The 21,269-nt window shown below is 41.8% G+C and overlaps 3 protein-coding genes and 1 long non-coding RNA gene across 4 annotated transcripts; 1 reads left to right on the plus strand and 3 right to left on the minus strand.

Annotated features, from left to right (window-relative positions):
- Nucleotides 1-749: 749 nt before the first annotated feature.
- LOC130529877 (zinc transporter 7-like) lies at nt 750-1,797 on the minus strand. Its single transcript, XM_057040537.1, has 4 exons — nt 1,594-1,797; nt 1,486-1,515; nt 1,065-1,396; nt 750-909 (listed from the first exon to the last, which is right to left on the minus strand). Exons 2-4 carry the CDS (start codon nt 1,502-1,504, stop codon nt 874-876), a joined length of 387 nt encoding a protein of 128 aa, XP_056896517.1. The 5' UTR covers nt 1,505-1,515; nt 1,594-1,797; the 3' UTR covers nt 750-873.
- A 699-nt stretch (nt 1,798-2,496) lies between these two features.
- On the minus strand, nt 2,497-11,617 carry lss (lanosterol synthase (2,3-oxidosqualene-lanosterol cyclase)). Its single transcript, XM_057043902.1, has 24 exons — nt 11,483-11,617; nt 10,708-10,876; nt 10,493-10,631; nt 10,267-10,375; nt 9,858-9,979; nt 9,549-9,645; nt 9,165-9,300; nt 8,879-8,987; nt 8,583-8,701; nt 8,357-8,454; nt 8,202-8,229; nt 8,029-8,085; nt 7,681-7,752; nt 7,370-7,420; nt 7,144-7,293; nt 6,690-6,786; nt 6,248-6,353; nt 6,068-6,133; nt 5,905-5,985; nt 5,604-5,774; nt 5,406-5,484; nt 3,639-5,272; nt 3,299-3,564; nt 2,497-2,710 (listed from the first exon to the last, which is right to left on the minus strand). The coding sequence occupies exons 1-22, from the start codon at nt 11,503-11,505 to the stop codon at nt 5,102-5,104; spliced, it is 2,250 nt and encodes a 749-aa protein (XP_056899882.1). The 5' UTR covers nt 11,506-11,617; the 3' UTR covers nt 2,497-2,710; nt 3,299-3,564; nt 3,639-5,101.
- Nucleotides 4,907-7,467, plus strand: LOC130531776 (uncharacterized). The gene is made up of 2 exons (XR_008952187.1): nt 4,907-5,030; nt 7,113-7,467. It is a non-coding gene; the product is annotated as an uncharacterized LOC130531776 (long non-coding RNA).
- A 308-nt stretch (nt 11,618-11,925) lies between the features above and the next one.
- Nucleotides 11,926-20,520, minus strand: wdfy2 (WD repeat and FYVE domain containing 2). Its single transcript, XM_057011910.1, has 12 exons — nt 20,217-20,520; nt 19,398-19,465; nt 18,524-18,597; nt 18,115-18,169; nt 17,439-17,589; nt 16,489-16,601; nt 15,897-16,023; nt 15,555-15,660; nt 15,209-15,310; nt 14,942-15,072; nt 14,726-14,834; nt 11,926-14,490 (listed from the first exon to the last, which is right to left on the minus strand). Exons 1-12 carry the CDS (start codon nt 20,351-20,353, stop codon nt 14,461-14,463), a joined length of 1,203 nt encoding a protein of 400 aa, XP_056867890.1. The 5' UTR covers nt 20,354-20,520; the 3' UTR covers nt 11,926-14,460.
- Nucleotides 20,521-21,269: the final 749 nt, after the last annotated feature.

Here is a 21,269-nt window from a genome sequence, read left to right on the forward strand (position 1 = left end):
TGAACAAAAAGGACATCAGCTGAGGGGAGACAGACGTGAACTCACCGTGTGTCCGAGGTCAGATCCACAGAATGCAGATCTTCACTTGCTGATGCTTTATAAGCACCAGATCACTTCCTGATCCATCCCATTGTGTGTGTGTGTGTGTGTATGTGTGTGTGTGTGTGTGTGTGTACGTGTGTGCGTGTGTGTGATCTTTAGCATGCCGTTAAAGTGGGCAGAGTTTATGATATGGACACACACCCTTATGAACTAGTAAAGCTGCACTGGAAAAAATGCGTCATAAAAGTAAGTCTCTCTCTCTCTCTCTCTCTCTCTCTCTCTCTCTCTCTCTCTCTCTCTCTTTCAAACCAAAGAAACTTTGATTTATTGCTACATTTTTACTGTTGTGGTTTGGTGTTAGCTGAACATATGCCCAACATGTAACATTATATTTACAAAAGAAAGAATTTATTCAGGAGTGGTGTGGGGACAGAGTGCTGAGCAAAGGTCCTAAATTAATGTTCTCTGATTAAATAAAGATAAAATGAATGATCTTATCTTACGGTAAGTGCTGGATGGATCTTTACTGTTATTATGCCTCTTAAGTAATAGAGCTGGTACATGATCCAGCAATTTTTATAGCCATGAAGTGCACTATTGACAAGGCTGAATATCAAAATAGGACTTTGTTGGGCAGTTCTACTGAAAATTTAACACAAAAACATGAAAGCAAGCACGTTCAGATAGGAAGCACAAATGAAAACATATTGGTAATTTGTCCCAGTGGTTTTATTTATTTAAATTCTGATTCTGGTAAGAAAACCATAACATTTAAAATTGCATTTAAAGCCAGGGATTTCATGTGAAGAAGATGTTACAAGTCTTCTACATCTAATCAGAGTCGCTGCTGCAGGAGCTGCTGGAGGACTAAAGCGAGAGAGAAAAAAAGACACAACACAACAAATTACAAACCAGGCTTTTGTTAGAGACATAGTCAAATATAAAACACACAAACCAAAAAATTACAAGAGAAACTGGATTCTGAGCAGGCAGCCCATCTTATCTGAGGAACATTTTCTTACCTCGTGACTATTTTTCCCTTTCTTGTGACAATGGGCATGTTTGTGACCAAGCTTATGCTTGTGCTTCTTGTGTCCATGCCCGTGTTTATGCCCTTGTCCATGGCCCTGGCCACAGCAAGGACCCTGCTCATGCCCATGTCCATGCCCGTGTCCATGCCCGTGTCCATGTCCGTGCTCGTGACCATGCCCGTGCCCATGGCCCTGGCCACAGCCAGGACCCTGTGGGCACCCAGGCATTGGAGGGGGGCAGGTTGCTGGAGGAGCAGCTCCTGGAGGATACGCAGGGTATCCTGCACCTGGCGGCTGGTTTGGATAACCTGGATATTGGTTTCCTGAACAGAGAGAGGAAAGAGAGATCAAGGCGTCCATAATTTGACACATGCACTCATTTTTTTTGTTGACAAAAGTGTTTCCTTTGTACCTTGGTTGTGGCCGTACATTCTGACAGAGTCTGGAAATGTGAAGAACATTTGATTAGATGATATGAACAAAAAGGACATCAGCTGAGGGGAGACAGACGTGAACTCACCGTGTGTCCGAGGTCAGATCCACAGAATGCAGATCTTCACTTGCTGATGCTTTATAAGCACCAGATCACTTCCTGATCCATCCCATTGTGTGTGTGTGTGTGTGTGTGTGTATGTATGTATGTGTGTGTGTGTGTGTGTGTGTGTGTACGTGTGTGCGTGTGCGTGTGTGTGATCTTTAGCATGCCGTTAAAGTGGGCAGAGTTTATGATATGGACACACACCCTTATGAACTAGTAAAGCTGCACTGGAAAAAATGCGTCATAAAAGTAAGTCTCTCTCTCTCTCTCTCTCTCTCTCTCTCTCTCTCTCTCTTTCAAACCAAAGAAACTTTGATTTATTGCTACATTTTTACTGTTGTGGTTTGGTGTTAGCTGAACATATGCCCAACATGTAACATTATATTTACAAAAGAAAGAATTTATTCAGGAGTGGTGTGGGGACAGAGTGCTGAGCAAAGGTCCTAAATTAATGTTCTCTGATTAAATAAAGATAAAATGAACAGGTGTTGATACTGGATATCATGCAGGTAACTGTAGAGTTCCAGGAGTGAGGGAGGGCACAGGTGTGGCCTCTGAGCTTAGAGTTAATAACTGTAACTGCTGTATGTTTCTGTAAAGAAAGTGTTTTGTTTTTGTCTATTGAGACCTTTTAAAGACACGACAAACCTGTCAGCCAACATTTCATCCAGGCAGAATCACATAATCTGATCAGATTTATTCCGATTTATGTCTGATCGCTGATGGATTCTGGTCAACACTCTTTAAAACACGCGCCTCTTTATTTCCATCTAGTGGTCGAAGTAAGAACCACACCCACAACTAATCACGTCAATTCACCCAATAAAATTTTAAAAAATTAACTTCTTTTGCTCGGATATTTAGGGAGTCAAAGAAGAAACACAATTTTGAATCTCTCGTTTAATCCAAGGTCATACACAATCAGATAAAATGAATGTTTTACAGATTTTGGACCAAGAACATGTTATGGGCTTTTAGGACAAAATGAAGAAAAAGGTCGGCAGATGAAGGAAGGCGTCCAGGTGTTCTGGTTCTGCTCCCTTCAACCGGGCTTCATCTAGTCTGAGTCGCTGCTGCTGCTGCAGGAGCTGCTGGATGACTGGCAGCACAAGTGGAAAAAGAACAATCACGTCAGTCAGAGATGACAGCTCGTCATTTCCTGACGGGAGAATTTGACTGTCGATGATGCGTTTAAGGCAGCAAAGTTCCGCTGTTTTAAAAGCACATTTTTTAAATCCCTCTTGATCCTCAGTGGCACAGAAGGAGACTTAAATACGACTAGTTTTCTTTGTTAATGTTACTTTCACTCACTGCTGCGGTATGAAAACTGAATTGGAACTCACTTCCACCACGACAGATATTAAATTATTGTAATTTCTCACCTCGCTGTCAAATCTGCAACAGGAAAAATTATTTTCTTTAAAAAATGATCTAGTGATTCATTGTAAATATAGATCAAATCTTTTCTTATATTTATATTTTTTTCTGTTAATCTGACTCCTTAACAAAGTATTTGATTAACTGTCATTATGCGCATTTTAAAGGTAAAACTAGCAGCACGTAGTGCGCTAACAGTGCACGTTCCTAATCTGCCTTTCTCCCTTTCGACGGGTTCATCTGGAAAACAGTCATGATGATTAAGAGTGGAGGGGTCAGGTTAAAGCGAAGCCTCAGGTCGCCCACTCACCCCATGACAGTCCTTCCCCTTCTTGTGACACTTCCTGTGCTTGTGGCCTCTCTTGTTCCTTCTCCTGCGTTTGGGTCCCCCATGGCAGTGTCCAGGTCCAGACCCGCACCCGTGGCCCTCGTGGCCCCCATGGCCGTGGCCCCCATGGCCGTGGCCCCCGTGGCACCCGTGGCCCCCGTGGCCCCCGTGGCCCCCGTGGCCCCCGTGGCCCCCGTGGCCCCCATGGCCCCCGTGGCCCCCGTGGCCCCCATGGCCACAGCCCCCACCTGAATTAAGTCCAAATTTAATGTCAAATACTGGATTTACATTTCAGAAAAAAGGGTTTAACTGACTCATTTACCGTGACGAAACATCTCAGAACTTCAGCTCCTGAAGCTGGAGACAAAGTTGAGATGTTCTGATTTCAAATGGGTCCAAACCTTTGAGAGTGAGAGCGATGAACTCACAGCGAACTGGGCAGCAACTCCGCATCGGCAGCTCTCACCTGCTCCTTTTATAGAAGGTGGCACCTGAACCAGCGCCGGCCCTCAGCGAGCTGCACCGGAACAAAGACTCGGGAATGCGGAAACATGAGCAACAATCCCTCCTCCCAACATCTCATTTGATATCAAGCCCGACTGGAGCCTTTGTTGGTGTTAATCTTGCTTTTGTCCAATGCAAAAGTTACATTTTAATTCATCAAATGATCTTATATTAAATGTATCAATTTATTACAAGTGAATAGAAGGTTAATTTGGTGCAGCAACATTCACAGTGGACACTTGTCAATATTCTTCTTAGTGTTAACGAATTTTGGCCAGTTATTTATGTATTAATGTGTTTTCACCTGTTTTTCCTGCATGAGGAGGCTCATAAATGCCTCCTTTCTTATCAGCCTCTGTCACGCTCATATCACATTAAACCACAGAAATGACCAGATTAACCAGTCCCACAGTTTTCCTTTGTAACATGCTTCACCTCAAGGACAAACACACACTTTTATCTGTGGAAACACTCCTTCAATTCCTCATGACTGAAAATGGTGGCACTCCTTCACATACCCTAAAATCAAGCGGGGACTTTAAAATCATTCTTCACATTCAAACCTTTCACTCAAAAATTCAGGTGTGTTGGATAGAACATCTACCCACGAACTAAAGCAGCAAAAACCAAACCTTTGTTGACCTCCCGGATCATAAAAGCATCTTTAAATAGTCTTGGAATATGGACCTATGGCCCGGTAAAACGGGACTGTTGATGAGCACAGAGGAATGGAATGACTAACCTTTAAATCCACCTCACAAACTGACAGAACTGATTGTGATCGTGATTGTTCTTCACAGCTGATTTTTATCAGTGTTTGCTGTAAAAACTGACGTCTATGAGGAGTTTTGGACGCTTTATGCTCAGACAGAAATTTAATGTATGAAATCAAAGCGGATTCTCTGCTTCTTTGGGAAAATGTGCACCTTTTTTTTTTAATCTGTTTAAAAGTCCAGCAGTTGTTCTAATGAAACGGATCAGAACCGCCATCGTGCAAAACCAGTCGAGGAAGTTTTTCATCGATGGTAAAGAGACGGGCGGCTCGTGCACTCGTCTTCACAGGTCACGTCCTCTCAATGCTGCTGAGGCATTTGCAGGGCGTCGCTAGAAAAACATCCTCCTGGCAACTTTTACTCTGACAAAGGTGAAGGAACTTCTCCCCCTACGCACCCCAGTCCTTCATTACTCACCTTCAATAAGGACACATCAGGTAAGTTACATATTTATTATTTATTCTAAATGGTTCACAGTTAAGAAAGAAAACAGCAGCCGGTTTAACGTTTAGGTCGAGCATGACACAAACGTCGAGGCCTTTACAGCACTGAGCTTCCCAGAAAAAGGACTGTGGGGGTAAAGATGAGAGAAGCGGCCCAGGGTCCAGATAGGGAAGACATTCCTATAGGACGTGTAGCTTATAGCACAGCTTTTGTTGAATACGCCTGCAATGTTCTCCTAAAGAGGGAGGAAAAATCCACATATAAGTCCGACACATATTAAATGACTGTGTTACCCGAACCCTCCTCCACAAATAGCCGCTATAACATGAGTGGTAAATAATATGCAAATAGTAAACATGCAGAATCACCTGTGGCCAGTCTCCGTTAGGTTGCTGCTTGCTAATCAGCAGCTGGACCCCCCTCTCGATGGCCCGGGTGTCAGGATGCCTGGACGAGAACTTTGATCACTTTTGAATGCTTCATAATTGGCTGATTTGGGCCGACACGTTTGATGGGGTATTTAGACGTGCAGGGTTAGAGCAGGCAGGTAGGGCGTGGTCGCGTACCTGACGGCCATGAGGCCCAACAGCGCCCAGCAGGTGTTGTGAATCTGCGGCGTGCTGCTCTGGACGTAACAGCGCTGCTCACACGACTCAAAGTTCTCCCCCCAGCCTCCGTCGGGCATCTGGTGGTCCAGCAGGAACTGACAGGCTTTCTGAACCTCCACACACACGTCACTGGCAACACACAGGCATGAAGGCAGCGAGGTCAGGTCAGGAGTTTTACAGGATGCACTACTTTTTGTCTTCGAATCGTTAAATAACAAGCACAAACGATGAAGGTTGGGGTGATCCTGGGAAGTCTTACCCATCCTTGTAGACGTGACCCATACATGCAAAGGCTTCAAGGCCAAACCAGGCGCCATACGTGAAACACACCCCCCAGGACCTGAACGTGAGCACAAATGCTTTATTTTACATTTATGGGCAGCAGGTGGGTCGCAGGCATTCCCAAGGAAACATTGTCGCACCCTTCCCAGGATCCATCAGGCCTCTGCAACCTTCGACAGTAGTCCAGGCCTTCTTTTAAAGTGGAGCTGACAGAGAAAGGAATAACCAGAAACACGTTAGCTAAGTCCTCAGGCACCCCCCCCCCCCCCCCTTCATAATAATGTAGGTTTTATGTGGTTATATCCAGCTTTGTATCCCACCTTATCTCTGCAGGACGATGTTGAGGATAGGCCTTCTGGAAATGTCTCAAAGCCTGCATCACTGCCGAGGTGCACTCCACATAGGTGTAATCTATCATGATGTCACCTGTTTGCGTAGAAGAGGGAAAGTCCAATGTTATCTAATATACACTCCACACGTGCCACATCCTCTTTTCAACATCCCTTTTTAAACATGTTTGACCTTGGAAATTAAAAATACCAGAGCGTTGCGTAATTTTCAGGGTACTGAAAGAGTCTTTCTTTCCATTTTTGATGCAACCTGACTATCAGAATAGGAACAATTACGCCAAGCACCGACTTACAAGAGGCTGCCATCATGAATTTCTGCAATATAAAGATGTATTTTAAGTAAATTAATTCAACAATAAAACAGAGTTATATTATTATAACTGTAATAACTATAACTTATATTATTGCCTACCAAACACTTCAGAGGGGTTGAGCAGTTCCAGGAGCTTTCCTCCTCTCTTGGTTTCATATGTAGCAAACCCACCGTCAGGGTTTCTCATGCTCAGAAGCTTCAAAGAAGACAGAAAACATCAAATAAACTCGGTGGTAAAGTAGATATTCTTTAGGGTTGTCTTTAAATATTGTTCGAGCAGTATTACGTGCTAGACATGAACGGTTGGGGCTCTTGCTTCGACTCTCTGCACTACGATGAGCTAAATGTGCTTTCAGTTAGCATGCTAAGCTAATCTCATTACAAAACCCCCCCCACGAGAAATCCAGGTGTGAAGGAAGATAAAAGGACAAAAGATAAGATAGCAAAATAAATGAACAGTTAAAAACCCTTAAATATTCTCTGACCCTTTGAAAACGTGTAAACTTGGATTTTGTGTTGAAGATGAAACATTTCCGCAGCCCTGCAGACTCACCACACTGACGGCATCGTACAGTTGCTCTGATGCCACCGGCTGGCTGATGGAAGGGCAGAGCTCCTGTAGCAGCATCACCGACTTCAAACCCTCGGCGGTGCAGTCAGCCACGATCCAGCCGCAGTCCCGTGTGCTAAAGGGAAAACCACCCTGCTCAAACAGAAGAAAGGGGTCGAAGTTCGCCTTTTTACAGAAGCCTTGAGTTTCAAAGGCATTTTTGCTTCACCTTGTTCATCTGCCTGTAGTACTTCTGATACTCAGGAGGATTCTCGGGTATCTTTGAAGAAATAAAGTTGTCATGTATCAGTTTAGAGGTACCCAAAACATTTAACTTCTTTATTCCACTGGGTAATGCTGCATGTCAGACATTATTCTGCCTCAGCTTCAGCTCCACTGAGTCATGTTCCACTCAGTTCTTTTGACTGTGTGTTTCGTTTGATCATGGGCTCTGTGATAAATGATGCATCTGATCATTTCTAAGCACCCAGAATGGCGGTGAGCAGCTCACAGGGCGGCTTGGTGTTTGGAGAGTGCTACCTGTGTGATGGTGAGGAACTTATGGGCATCTAGAAGGCATTCAGCGAGTCGGGGAACATTCTGGGCTCCAGCCTTAAAAAAAACATTTGTTCACATTATTGAAAGAACACGGTGTAAAAACATTCATATAGTTTTAACCTTAAAATCCAGTTTCTCTAAAAATTATAAAAGTAAGATTTATAATTTCCGAATTCCGATTCAGTTCATAGCAACATAAAGCCAAAACTGATTTGCTTTAACTGTCTGAGGTTTTTATACAGGTTTAAAAAGGCTGTGGGATCTAACAAAAGAACATACAGATTAAACTCTTTGTAATATAAACATGCTCATATAGTTGCTCGTCTTCACCTCCAGGAAAGCCTGGACAGCAAAACAAGTGTCCCACAGCTGGGATCCATTCGTACCCTGCACACAGAACGGCAGCGTATTGACATTCTTAATTACACTGTTGGTGTTTTTTAAAGCTTCAAATCATGTGCTGCAAGAATGATAAAACTCCCAAGATAAGCAACAAAGCGTACCTGCATTTTCATGCCATCCAACCCCAACCTGTGAAAAAGAACAACTGAATCAGTGAAAACTCCGCTTACATCAGCATTCTCAGCTCTTCCTTTCCCCATCATATCTGTAACTGTCCCATGAGGTTCAGGTTTAATGCTCAGATGAGCAGACTGACCACAGGTAGTCAGGGATCCTGGCCACGTGCTCCTGAAAGGCCGGAGAGGACGGACCCTCCACATACCAGCGGACCAGCATGTTAATAGTCTTGGAAATCTGAAGAAAATGGCAAATATTTCAAAGCAAATCCAGCTTTCCATTTGACAGTTTAAGCATTTAATTATGGGGCATCTAATCACCATCCCCTAATAAGTGAACTTTCTTCGTGTGAGCGTTTTTATTACCGGTCCAATGCTGATACATTTAGTGAATCTGTCATCAGCCTGGATGTGTTCATAGAGTTCTTCCACAGCCTTTCCTCTCAGGGTGGTGCTGTGGTGGGCTTCATACACATTCAACAACACTGCAAGGGAGGGTAGGTCAGTCAGCATGGGACTGACTCACACAGGAAGGGAATTTCTAATAAAAAACAACTTTTGCCGCTGTCAGCGATTCTGTAAGTGATCATAGCAAGCGATCACTCCGCAGAGGTGGGGGTGGGGGTGGCGGTGGGGGTGGCGGTGCAGCTGCGCTTACTTACTGTAGGCAACGGTGAGCAGCGTGCTGTGAGGTGTGTACATGTCGCATGCTGCTACATTGTTCCTCTGTGCAGGCCAGTCAATGGTGCCATAATCCTGAACATAAAGCTCCTGAATAATGAAAAAAACATTTATGTTTTGTATTATTTTGCTCGTTCCCAACTTAAGTGCAAGGCTAAATGAATAGTTAGTGAGTTGTTTAGACCAACTAACTTGACGCTTCACCCAAAACAACAATTAGCTGCAAAGACTTGAGTTTTCCGCCCCCTGGTGGGGATGGGCCGGTACCTCTCTGAGGCTCAGGACCAGAGGGTCCTCTTGTGCAACCAGTCTGACAGCGTAACAGTAGCTCATGGGGAGGTAGACCTGGCGACAGTGGCACCACAGCGTAGAGGGGTGGGCTGGCATCCATGAGGGAAATAGCCTAAAAAAGGACAAAAACATAACATTCAGGTTTCTACATTTGAAAGCAAAGAGACAGTGGAGGTGACCCCAATAAATGTGTTTTGTTTAAATAACAAGCTAGTTTGATGCAACCACAGGTATTATTAGTCACAATGGCAGAGCAAACAAGTAAAAACCAAGAGTACACCTCAGAGGAAATTCGATATATTACAGGTTAAGGACATAAAAGACACAATTCTCATGTTTTCCAATGAGGCATCGACTTACCACATCTCTGGAAGCAGCGTGTTCATTCCCTCCCAACTGTAGACGTTTAAAATAGCCAGCCAGAATTTACCCCATGAGGGGATCCCCACAGCACCACCTACTTTCATGAAAACAATCACAGCTCAGGAGAAAGCATTAATTGTAAATAATTGTCTCTAAGAGCTGAATGCAGCTTAATTACAATGTTACAGGAGACAAATATTATATTAATAAAATATATGTGTTTTACAAAATGGTTAATCCTGATTATAAAGGTTAAAAGTGTTTGTGTTTAAACGCTAGGAGGGCTTCAGAAATACTGATTCCCACCTTTGCTGTGCAGGTTGTTCCTGGCTCGAACCACATCTGGATCATCAGGATCTACTCCCAGAATCCTTAAAGAGGTGTAACTCAACGCTGTTCCAAAGACAGTTGACTTGTCTTCAATGTGTCTGAGGGAAAAACGTATGAAATCATAATTATGCCCAATACAGTTTCATTCTCTTTGTTTTCAGATATTTATCCTGCAATCAGTCTATTATTGTGGACTAAAGTATAAAGCCCCGCCACTCAGTAACCGTGAGATGTAAATCAGTATGTTTATTTGCATATAATTTTATAAGTTACTGTTATTACCATTAGTGCAATTTTCTGTTGCACTTACAGTCCTACAATTTAAAAACCATAAAGTCGTCAGCTATCACATCAGAACACACACAAAATGATGCTGTTAACTTACAGACCCCAGCCGCCATCAGGCAGCTGCACCGAGCGCAGGTACCTCACCATCTCTTTCTTCCAAGCCTCAGCCAGAGGGATCTTTGCTACATGGCATGTGATCAGAAGACCTGGCGCAGGCACAAAAGAGGAAGACTAATTTCCATTATATTGGTAAATGATGGCTGCAGAATAGCGGCTAGACACAAAACACAAAATCAACACAGAGGAGGAAGACTTGTCTCTACCTGGGAGCAGGAACAGAGGACCTCCATAGTCCCCGGCCCAGTGGCCATCCTCCGCCTGAAGGTGGCTGTAAAAGCTCATTCCTTTCAGAGCTGCTTCTACAGCTGTATGAGCAGCCGGAGAGTCAGACACAAATTTACTCTGTGGAGAAAGTAAATCAAGATTGTGGCGATTTCATTCCCCCATTATGAAAACTAAAACAAAAGTCAAACTTTACTGTATCCAAGCCAATGGAAAATGCTTCCAGCATGGTCTGAGGTCTCTCTGGGGTGTCCTGCTGGTCCACATATCGCCAGGTCTGCCTTCCTTCCACATTTGTCAGCCTCCACCTGCTCAGGTCTGTAGCTGGTTCAGACTTGTAAGGGCCCCCTCGCCTTCGCAGTTGCCTTGCAAACACAACAGATCTGATTACTATTGGAATGAAGAAGCTCCTTCATGGTATACGGGTAAAACGTTGCAGCAATAAATAAAATATATTTAATCTACTAAATTGGTCAGCAATTCATATATCAGTCACTTCGTGGATTTTGACATTCTTCTGCTCATCACAAGATCATTGTAATCAACCAGCATTTGACTTTTTTTTTTTTTTAAAAAAAAGGGGGGCAATACTTTGTAGTTTATCAATAAATAGTCTACTTTTCTAAATGTAATTACGAAACAATGACAGAATGTACCACACTTAAATCTGTCCGGGTACTGCCCTGTCGCTTTTCGCTTGTGTTCCGACTTTTTGTTGTACTGTCAAAATGGTTAATAAGAATCCAATCACTGGTCATTTTGGCTAAATCCATATTAGTAATAAATTAAAATAAATTCTCCATTTCGCCACGTAATCTGTGACAACCGTCATTGCTGATACAGTTGTTGACTTAACTTTTCGGCTAAAATTAAAGTAGCTCACATCGCGTGAACGTAATGGATAGTTAATAAACAATTATTTAAAAATAATAATAGTATTAATAATTGACTAAATAAAACAAAATACTCACGTTCCTTCAGTCATTTCTAGCATTCACATGTAAAGAGTTCCATCCTCCGGTGATTCTTAGTAATATATTTCTTCCAAGCGTCTGTGAAAACCACGCCCCCTTCTCCCATTTTCATGGGACTTGTAGTTCTAAAGAAGACGTACATGCAGCTACGAATACGACTTAAACTACATTTCCCAGCGGCTCTTTGCGGTGCCATCCGAGTCGCTGCCTCCGTGGAGAGACATGAGCAGAGACTTTGCTGTCCAATCACCAGCTGAATGGGCGGAGTAAGAGGCGGGTCTTTCATTGTGTCCACCAATCAGAGCAAGGCAAAAACAAACCACACATGTGCTCACAAGATGACTGTTGAACCAAGTAAAAAAAACAACAACAAAAAACTGGGGCAAAATTATTGGAGAAAACGTAAAATATTTATTTAGCTGTAAATAATAAGAGACAACTTTGCATTTAAGAATAACATTTATTGTACATATTGTAGTTCTGGTAAACAGATTTTTTTTTAATGGATGAGAATAGATAAGAAATTGGATCATTTAACAAGAACTTTGACAAACAAGACTTTGGTCCTTTTTAGGCATTAGTACAGGGTCATATCTAGACTCGAGCAAACGTGCAACATAAGGGGTTGTTGTGAAGTTACTGAAAAAATAATAATCCAAAACAGTAATCTTGGGAAAATATTACAGCTCAACTTGTTTTCCATCAATCACTTTTAAGCAAAACATGGTTTAAGAAAAAAAATTGGAAGTAGCTTTTTGTGATATGATTTCATTTTTATCAGTATAAAAATGGCTACTGATCATATGCTCATATGCAATACGTATGCTAGCTATCATGTCAAGAATGATTAAATAATGCCATTCCAACAATTACAACACACTATTCAAACATACACATACAGAATAATATAATTTGGTTAATTACTAGCAATTTTTAAGACTTTCCTTAGTAATCTTATTTGAAATGTTTATAACACATAATACAATTTTTCCCTTTTTCTTAAAAAAAACAGACTGACTGAAAAGATATATTGGTTTATACCCAGCTTGTTATGAGGTATGCGTCTCTAATGCAGTTTGTTATAACATCGATGGATAAATAACCATAAGATGCCGATAATGTAGCCCTTCAGCAGATTATTACATAACTGACTCCACTGTATTCATGTGGGGACGACCAACAAGAGACAAGCTTTTAACGGCTTTTGCAGCTGAGGCAATAAAATTCCTTATTGTTTGTTATTGAAGTGTCACTGGTGGAAAATTGGTTTAGCTGGCTTTTATTTATTAATGCTTTTAGCTGGTACTTGAAAATTATGCTGAGATTTTACAGTATTCCATCTATGAGGATTTTAATACTGCTGATAAACCTGATCAGCTGTGACTTTTATTATTAGAAATCCTTCTGTATCATCTTTATATGTCATTAGAAACCTAATGAGTTGTTATGTTAATGTCACATAAAACATTAGAAAAGGCCATTATCGCTCTTAACTCATTATGAAGCACAGCAGGTGCATGATGATCTGTCATTTTTTGTTATGGATATTAGATTCATAAAAAAGTTGATGATATAATAAATAAAGCAGCCATTGGCGGAGAATAAAGAGGAAGCCACAAACAGACTCAACATATACTTAAATTCCATGTTTACATCCCTACAATACAGTATAATAATATCAATATTATATAACCTTTTCAAGAACATGTTTTGGGTTTTTTTTGTGTTTGTAGCTGCAGCTTTTCACCAATTGTGGTTCTTTCCTACACTTTCGTTCCACTTCCAGATTTGTTACTAGAAAATGAATGAAGTGCTGTTGGTGTTGAGCCTCCACCTGCAGTTAACAACTTTGATTTACATGTCTTTTTAATTCTGCAACACAAAAACGAATTAAAAATATCCAGAAACATCCAACATTACCTCTTTGGACATTTCACAGCAGGTCCAGACCACAAGATGGTCCCTAAACTAAACTGATTATTGATACATTGAGAAGGTTTAACCAAACAAAAGTGCACACACTAATGAGATGCTTGAATCTACCAAACGTGCAAACATTATTTCAGAACTGGATAAATGCCTGTAAGCACCATTTAGAAGCAAAACAAGAAAAGCAAATCTGGACTTCTGCCTTGAATAAATGTTTTTTTAACCTATAAAGGCTTCCAATTTTTTGTCATCTACCTCCTGACTTTGCAGTTGGAGACAATAAATAATATGAATGGTTGTCACACTGCATTGGTATATTTACTGTACAATTATTTGAAGATTTTACGTTATTACTTTAGTTTTTGGTGTGATTAAGCCACATCATTTCTGAATGTCTTCAGCTCAGCTCAGAACATACGTGATCAGGAACACGCCACACGCAGCTCAATCAAATAATCAAGACATAAAAATGTTGATCACCAATGTCAAAAAAGTCATTCCAACTGTGGCTTTAATGCCAAAAATCTTTTATGTATTCATCAGTACACTTTTAAAGAGCTTATCTACAGATATGAACTGCAGCATGCTCAGTCTTCCTGTAGGTGCTCGTATGCAGAAACCACCCGAAGCTCAATAAGGCGAGCCCCAGTTCTACTACTTGCTTCACATTTTAGATCACATAGTTTAGGATTTCCAGTACCTGCTTGTATATTAAAATGCTTCACTTAGTGTTGCTTCAGTGTGTCACATGACTATCACGTGCCTTGGAGTTAAAAAGCCCGATTTACAGTACAGTAAGAACACACACTCACACAGTAACAAGCACTCACATTCATCTGTAAACATCATCTCAACTGGGGCCCGTCAGTTCCAGACTCCTCCGGAGGGCAGCGTGCTCGCCCTGATCAGTCGCTGCTGCTTGTTGTTGAGTGAAATTTAATCCAGATGACATCAATTTTCTTGGATTTTCCTCTTTCCTTCCAGTGCAACTGTTGCCTCACACTCCTGGCCCTTTAGCTTCATGCAAACTGCTGCTGACCAAAACCTCAGGACACCACAGGGTTCATGTCCCATATCTGCAGACCAAACATGAGGCATTATCAACTCCATGTGATGCCCCCTTCTTGCGGTACGAGTACACATGAGGCTTCTTCATGTGGACCCAAACCTGAAGACCCATTATGGAGCGCATGCACGTGGTTTGTAGCAACACATTTAGGGTCGTAGCAACACTAAACAATGTGACCCCATATGATTTAGCTAAGTTGATGTCTTATCAGAGCATTCATTAGATTGCGTCTACGTTCAGACCTTGATAACCTTGTCGGTGCCAGAGCTGAGCAGATTTCCAGTAGTGGCCTCGTAGTGCATGTAAACAACGTTGTGCTTGCTGTCGTGGAAGGTCGCCGTGGGCGCTCGGCTGGAAAAGATCGACAAAAGGGAGCTCATTTTGTTATACGAGTGGAAGACAAAGCTGAGACAAAGATTCAGTGTAGAGCTGAAGCACAGAGGGCGACTGTTACTCACTCTTCGTCAGTGATGGACTCGTGGCAGCTGTCACACACGCGCACCTCGAATTCAAAGCCCATCAGGGGGATGGTGGAACGTTTGGATGAACATTTGCCGCACACCGCCTGCCCACACTTCCTACAGTGGTGCTGTGGGACAGTGCTGCATGTTCACTCACAGAAAGCTGATCCACTATTATTACCCAGGAAAATATCTGTTCCTGACTCTACTGGGCCGAGCGAGCTGTGCAGAAGATTTATGGGGCGACTGAGGAGTGGCAAGTACCTGTCTCAACCCGATCTTCTTGCTGTCCCACATCTGTTTGAAATTCCAGAAGAAAGGCTGCTCACACTTCTGGCAGGAGTCACTGTCCAGCCATTCTGGGGTCTGGAAAATTCATTTTTAAAAAGTTTGAGACAATTTACAAACTCAGGCCTGAATGAAATAAAATGTTTTAACACACAAAACTGTGCTCTTAAGAAGAATTGCAATATACTGTATATAGCTTTTTTTTAATTTTGTCTTGATTTCATGGATGTCTACACTCTAAAAATATGAGGGACAAACAGCAGCATGTTATGTACACACGCAGAGACGCACACAGGCAGACTCGCAGATGCTGCCGTCTCACCTCTTGTCGTGTAACGTCCATGTTCCATATGACGATGCCGCCATCACAGCTGCAGGAGATGAGCTGACGGGTGTGTGAGGCGTAGCACAAACCCTGAACTTTATCACTGTATAGCAATCACACCCAGACACATCCTGTCACGCGCTTCATGTTAAAGCTACTCATAAAATAAAACGCACAGCCTGTGTAAATGTGACATTAATGTACATTAAAACCCACTAACAGATCCATTCTTGTGTTGTGGTAACATATGACCACTTGTATTATAGAAGGGTGGAAACAAGCGTAAAGGTTTTCCAGGTGAATAAATCAAACATCCAACCGGGATCTCTTTTTGCTTACTTGTGTCCCTGCAGTTCGATGGCGGTTCCTTTGCGGCCCCCGATGTCCCACATGATGATGGAGTGGTCTGAGCTGCCGGAGAACAGAACCCTCTGAATTGGATCCCAGCAGAGCGCCGTCACGTTACCTGGAGCAGCAGAGACACGGAAAACACATCAGCACATGGGTGGATTCATAAACACAGAGGATGTCGCAATTATTAATAACCCAAAGAGAAAGGATTGAAATTAAGGTGGCTTTACAGTTGAATTTGAAGCCTATTTGCGACACAAATGTCTCTTTTACTGCCCAAATACTCATCTACAGAGACTAATGAGTACAAACATCCAGCCGACAACAAAACCATACAGAATTATTTCTGTCCTTTTTAAGACGGAGGAAAGAAACAGGTCAATATTTTCATTTGCTTCAAATATTCGGTGCAGCGCAGGAAGGCAAGATCGATCCGGGCTTATAGGAGGAGCTGCATGTTGACATTTTAAACAACCATTGTGCAGAAATCAATAAGAGTGCTTTGTCAAGTGTTCTGTTGCTTCTGTACTGTAGAACTGAAACAGAGACTTTAAAATACTGATTAAGATGCGCTTCGTACCGGTGTGTCCCTTGAACGTGGTGACGAGGCTGCAGCTGTCCTGCTCCAGCTTCAGAATAGTCACCTGACCAGACTGGTCTCCTACAAAAGCATGTCTGGTCTCAACGTCAAATCTGGGAGGAAAATTAAGTCAAAGAAGACAGAATCCTGCATTTGGACCAACAAAATTGCCAAAAAAGGGAAAACAACCATGTTTTCCATGCAAAAACTCTGCAGCAGAATGTAATTTAGAGGAAAAGGTGTAAACATGTTTGTTACTGCTGACAGCCATGAAGACTCAGAGCGTCAATGTGTGACCTGGGACTGTTTAATGGTCACCGACTCTGCGTCACACCCTGACCTGCTCAAGTCATTTAAGAGCAAATCATTATCTGCACTTTAGAAAACAATCTGACAAAAGAGTTGCAGGTACAGAGAAATTAGACCTATTTTTACCGGCTACTAATGCTCTCTACAAGGCTGAAGATCTTTAACGGTGATCATTTTAGTTTAGTGGAAACATAATTCATAGCTGTAAGTTAACAGGTCCTGTGGTGGATAATTACAGTAGTAGGAGATACACGATAATCTTGTTCAGTGCAGAAATGGTCCTTTTATCACATTTAAGGTCACGGCTCACTGTCTCGCTGCAGGACACTGCTGCTTTAACACCCTGATGGCAGACTCATCTCTGGATCTGCGCTGGCTCTCCTGTCCATTACAGAAACATATTTAGACTGTTTCCTTGACAACAGCAGCGCTGAAGCCTATTGTTCATCCTCAGTAGAAACTAATCTCTATAACCTTGCTGTGGCCTTAAAATGGGCCGTGTTGTCATAATAAACATAAAACATGGTCCTACAGTCCAAAGATGGCTCGTCACTTCCTGCTTGGTTAAGTTTGCCTCCCTCCATTTAGCAGGAAGCACAAACAAACTGTCAGGCCTGTGATATGGAGACAGTGAAGGATACTGTAGCCCTGTGACCCAGGCAGCAGTGTGGTATGTCCCCAGCTGCTGGCCGCTCTCTGAGCAGTGCCAGGTGAAGTTTTTGTCCTGGCCAGTGCTCAGGAGCCACTCCATCTCTAACACAAACAGCACCACTGTCACTCTGCTCTGATGGGCTGCCGGGACACAAAAACAAGACCTGGGATCAATTTCAGAATGCAGCGGGCGTCCTCGACATCCCGGTGTGGACGGATACGGTTTGAGAACGGTGCTCGATCAACATTTCCAGTGTGCTAAAATGACTTAGAAATGCAACGTTAACACTTCACAGGAGGAAGTTGTTGGTACAATGCAGAATTTATTAGAAGTGCATCCTGAAACTGCCACGTTAGCAACGCAGACGCTAACTAATGTGGTCATTAGAGTTGAGACAAATGCCAAATGTGATCTGGGTGACAACTTTTAAACATAAACTCTAAGCATGAGGCATCAGAACATACATCACACTCACCTACTCCAAACATGTTTTATTCTTTTAGTCACAAAATTAAGGTTTGTTTTGAGAATAACTCGGTCGGATACACCTCTCACAATAGTATTGCCGAAACATTCAAACGTTTTTGAGCAAAATCTGTGGTTTTTTTTGATCATGTGACAGTAACTGACTCCCACACACACAGGACACACACTTCCTGTCTCACCCTGGTAAGTGCGAGCTGGTGACATCTTGTTGTAGTCTTCTGACAGGATGAACTCCTGGAAGGCAAAGTAGAAGTTTCCACACATTTTCATGCTTTACAGTCCAACGTTGTGTTAATAAGGTTACTGTAGATAAGTTTATGACACTCACAAAAAACTGCTAGCTTTTTGTTCTTTTGCCATAAGGAATGACTGACATGTAAAATGCCAGAAATCATTAATAATTGTCAGCATTAATAATAATAAATCATTAATAATTGTCAGCAATGATAAAATACACAGTTCCTGTTATGACACATTAACAAACTTATTCTGCTAGTGAAGCAATAAGAAAAGCAAACATGACTTTGGTTTTCAGGGAAAAAGGAAGAAAGAGAGGGGCCATTGGGTTGGGTCTGGAGAGGGACTTACGCAGATGCTTCCAGTATCCATCCCCAACGACAACCTCCTGGTCTCTGGGTTAAAGGACATACAGGAACACTGTGCTGAGGACGAGACACCCAGAACAACTGTCACCATTCTGTGCTTGTTTGTGTGAAAATAGCTAGAATGACCAGCTTCCACTCACGTCATGAATTAAACAAACTCCATTACTGATAAATAGGCAAAATGAGTTAAACACGTATGTTGATAGCAGGTATATACTGTTTTCTGTTGGATATGTTCTGATGTTTAGAAAAAAAAAACCATCCTTAAGAGAATGCTTTATTGTACATGTGGTAAATTCAGAATTTTACATTTTGTCACAGACTCTTTTTAATAAAATTAAATCAGTTTACTTGGGGAGGAATTTCCCCATCCTACTTCTTTAGTCAATGTGGAAACTGTGATGCAGGTTTAAGAGAAGTTATTTGCATGTATTGCACTATTTACATTTAAATGAATGCTGCCACATTTATGAATGTTTGCATAGTTTATATTGAGGTGTAGTTTCTGTCTCACTCACACTCCAATGTTGCAATTTCCTCAGTGTTTTAGCAGAGACAAAAAAAGACTAAATGTGAAACAACATTAAAGCTTTGACCCAAGTGTTAGAACACATCCACGATAACCTGCAAAGCTGCATCTGATTACTGCAACAATGCCTCATGTGGAAAATGTGCAATAACATTTTTTTTAACCTCTTTAAGCTTTTATTGGTATGCTCACAATCACATGATTTGCCATCAGCTTTTATAGCAAACCTCCTTAAAATAACACGTCATTTTCTTGTGTCACAGACATGCAGCCCTGCCTTTAAAAGAGACACGAAGTTAGAAACAAAAAGAGAAAAAGGAAGACTTACATGGCAGCACCTGATAGACGCTGGGCCAGTACTGACCGCTGTCCCGCTTCAGCCATACCCGAACAGTCCTGTGGGGTGAAACCATTGCATTCATTTCTCATATTACGGATTTGAAGCTCAACTCTTGACTAGTGGAAATGAACACATTTTTTTTAGTGTTGTCTCATTAGCAACAAGTCAAGACTAGTAAAACACACCCAACATCACTTTCGCTTGGTTTACATCACACCCTTTTTTCCACCTACTATTCTATGGCTTCTGTCAAAAATACTTGAAAAGCACGTAGATGATATGAAAAAAACGGTCATGAAATTCAAATAGGTACCAGTTTAAAGGAAAATTAAAAAGGGGCTCAGAATGGATTGCAGTGTTAGAAAAAGCTAACCTTTGAACATGCATAAGCGCGCAGACACACACACACACACACACACACACACACACACACACACACACACACACACACACACACACACACCCACACACACTCACTTTCTGGATACATTTATTCAAGCTACCCGAACAGACCTTATGTTCAACACTGTGGCGTCATCGCAGATCAAAACACTTTGTCTCCTGTTACATTCTACACATATGATCATCTTTATTATGATTACGGTCAGAACATTGAAAACGCTCAAATGACTGTCAGCTGACATGTGTAACGCTATTTAGGCTTCGAACCATAAAGCGCCAACCTCTAACAGAAGGTTAGTATGAAATAACTCAGCATTGGTGAATATAAGAGTAGATGTGAGTGGGGTATATGGTGCAAACAAAGAAGACTACTATAAATTGATTTAGGGAGGATTTGCGGCTCACCTGTCCTCAGACACGCTGATAACACCGTCTTCCTTCGGGATGATGACCGCCGAGCTAACAACCTCTTGGAATGCATCGATTTTATTAAGCAGACATGGCTTCCGTGCCTGCGGGTGCGGCTGGATTTCCGAGGCCATGAACAAGAACAACAACAACAAGAACCCCCCGCGCCAGAGGTTCTGTCTGCAGGAGTCCCGCTGTAGCAGCTAATGCTAGCTGGCTGTCAGCAGGTCGGGACACGGTGTTGTGACGGGAGCTGCAGAGGCAGCCAGTCAGCTGACGCAAACGCACGCGCGCCGAGACACCACTTCCGCTGAACAAAATAGAACTTCCGCTTTCGCTGTCGTACCTTTCAAAATTAAAACCATTGAAAACCATATTTGTGTAAACAATGTTGAGAGAATAGATTTATGGTCCTCTGAAAATATAATCACCATACTTTGAGAAAGAATTGATCATTTGTTTATTTCAAAATTATTTATTGGTTTATTGCTATTGTATACAGTATGACATTGGGTCGGATATAATGTGTACTTATTGTTCATTGAAACAAAAACATAGACATTTTTTTATTATCATATAATCAAAATGATAATGTAAAAGTATAATCAAGATTCCTTTCTGATACCTATCTATCTATCTTTATAAAAGCATAAAAATCTACAAGTAAATAATATAAATATTAGTAAAGAATGATCAATAATCATCTGTAAAACAAATACCTATGAATGATTTTTTCATGATACTAGCAAGAATTTATATATATTGCGTATTGATTATGATAGAATGGGATATTGTTCAAACATACTAAGTTTGGGAGATTTAAAATGGGGCTGGATGATGGATAGGGATGTATGAGCAGCTCTGCAAACCAATCAAAATGTGAGTAACTACTTATTATATTAACACGCCACGCATACGCCGATTAATATAAATAGATTAAAATAGTTACAGCTGGATTAAAAAATTGAGCGCATATAATCGCAGAGGCCGCTCAAATATTTTATTGTGAAAGATCTGTCGGTAGACACCGGGAAAATCGCCAACTACGTT

Source organism: Takifugu flavidus, chromosome 1 (genome assembly GCF_003711565.1).
Source record: "Takifugu flavidus isolate HTHZ2018 chromosome 1, ASM371156v2, whole genome shotgun sequence".
NCBI lineage: Eukaryota > Metazoa > Chordata > Actinopteri > Tetraodontiformes > Tetraodontidae > Takifugu > Takifugu flavidus.

Excerpts from the sequence above, each read along its gene's own strand:
- LOC130529877 (XM_057040537.1), bottom strand. Across the intron at positions 910-1,064 it reads AAGGGAAAAATAGTCACGAG|TCCTCCAGCAGCTCCTGCAG; the intron begins GTAAGAAAATGT and ends CTCTCGCTTTAG.
- wdfy2 (XM_057011910.1), bottom strand. The coding sequence starts at position 20,353 with ATGGCCTCGGAAATCCAGCCGCACCCGCAGGCACGGAAGCCATGTCTG. Across the intron at positions 19,466-20,216 it reads ATCAGCGTGTCTGAGGACAG|GACTGTTCGGGTATGGCTGA; the intron begins GTGAGCCGCAAA and ends TTCACCCCACAG. Across the intron at positions 14,835-14,941 it reads GAGTCCATCACTGACGAAGA|CCGAGCGCCCACGGCGACCT; the intron begins GTGAGTAACAGT and ends GATCTTTTCCAG.
- lss (XM_057043902.1), bottom strand. The coding sequence starts at position 11,505 with ATGCTAGAAATGACTGAAGGAAC. Across the intron at positions 9,301-9,548 it reads ACGCTGCTTCCAGAGATGTG|GCTATTTCCCTCATGGATGC; the intron begins GTAAGTCGATGC and ends GTCCTTTTTTAG. Across the intron at positions 6,787-7,143 it reads TGTACGATGCCGTCAGTGTG|CTTCTGAGCATGAGAAACCC; the intron begins GTGAGTCTGCAG and ends TCTTCTTTGAAG.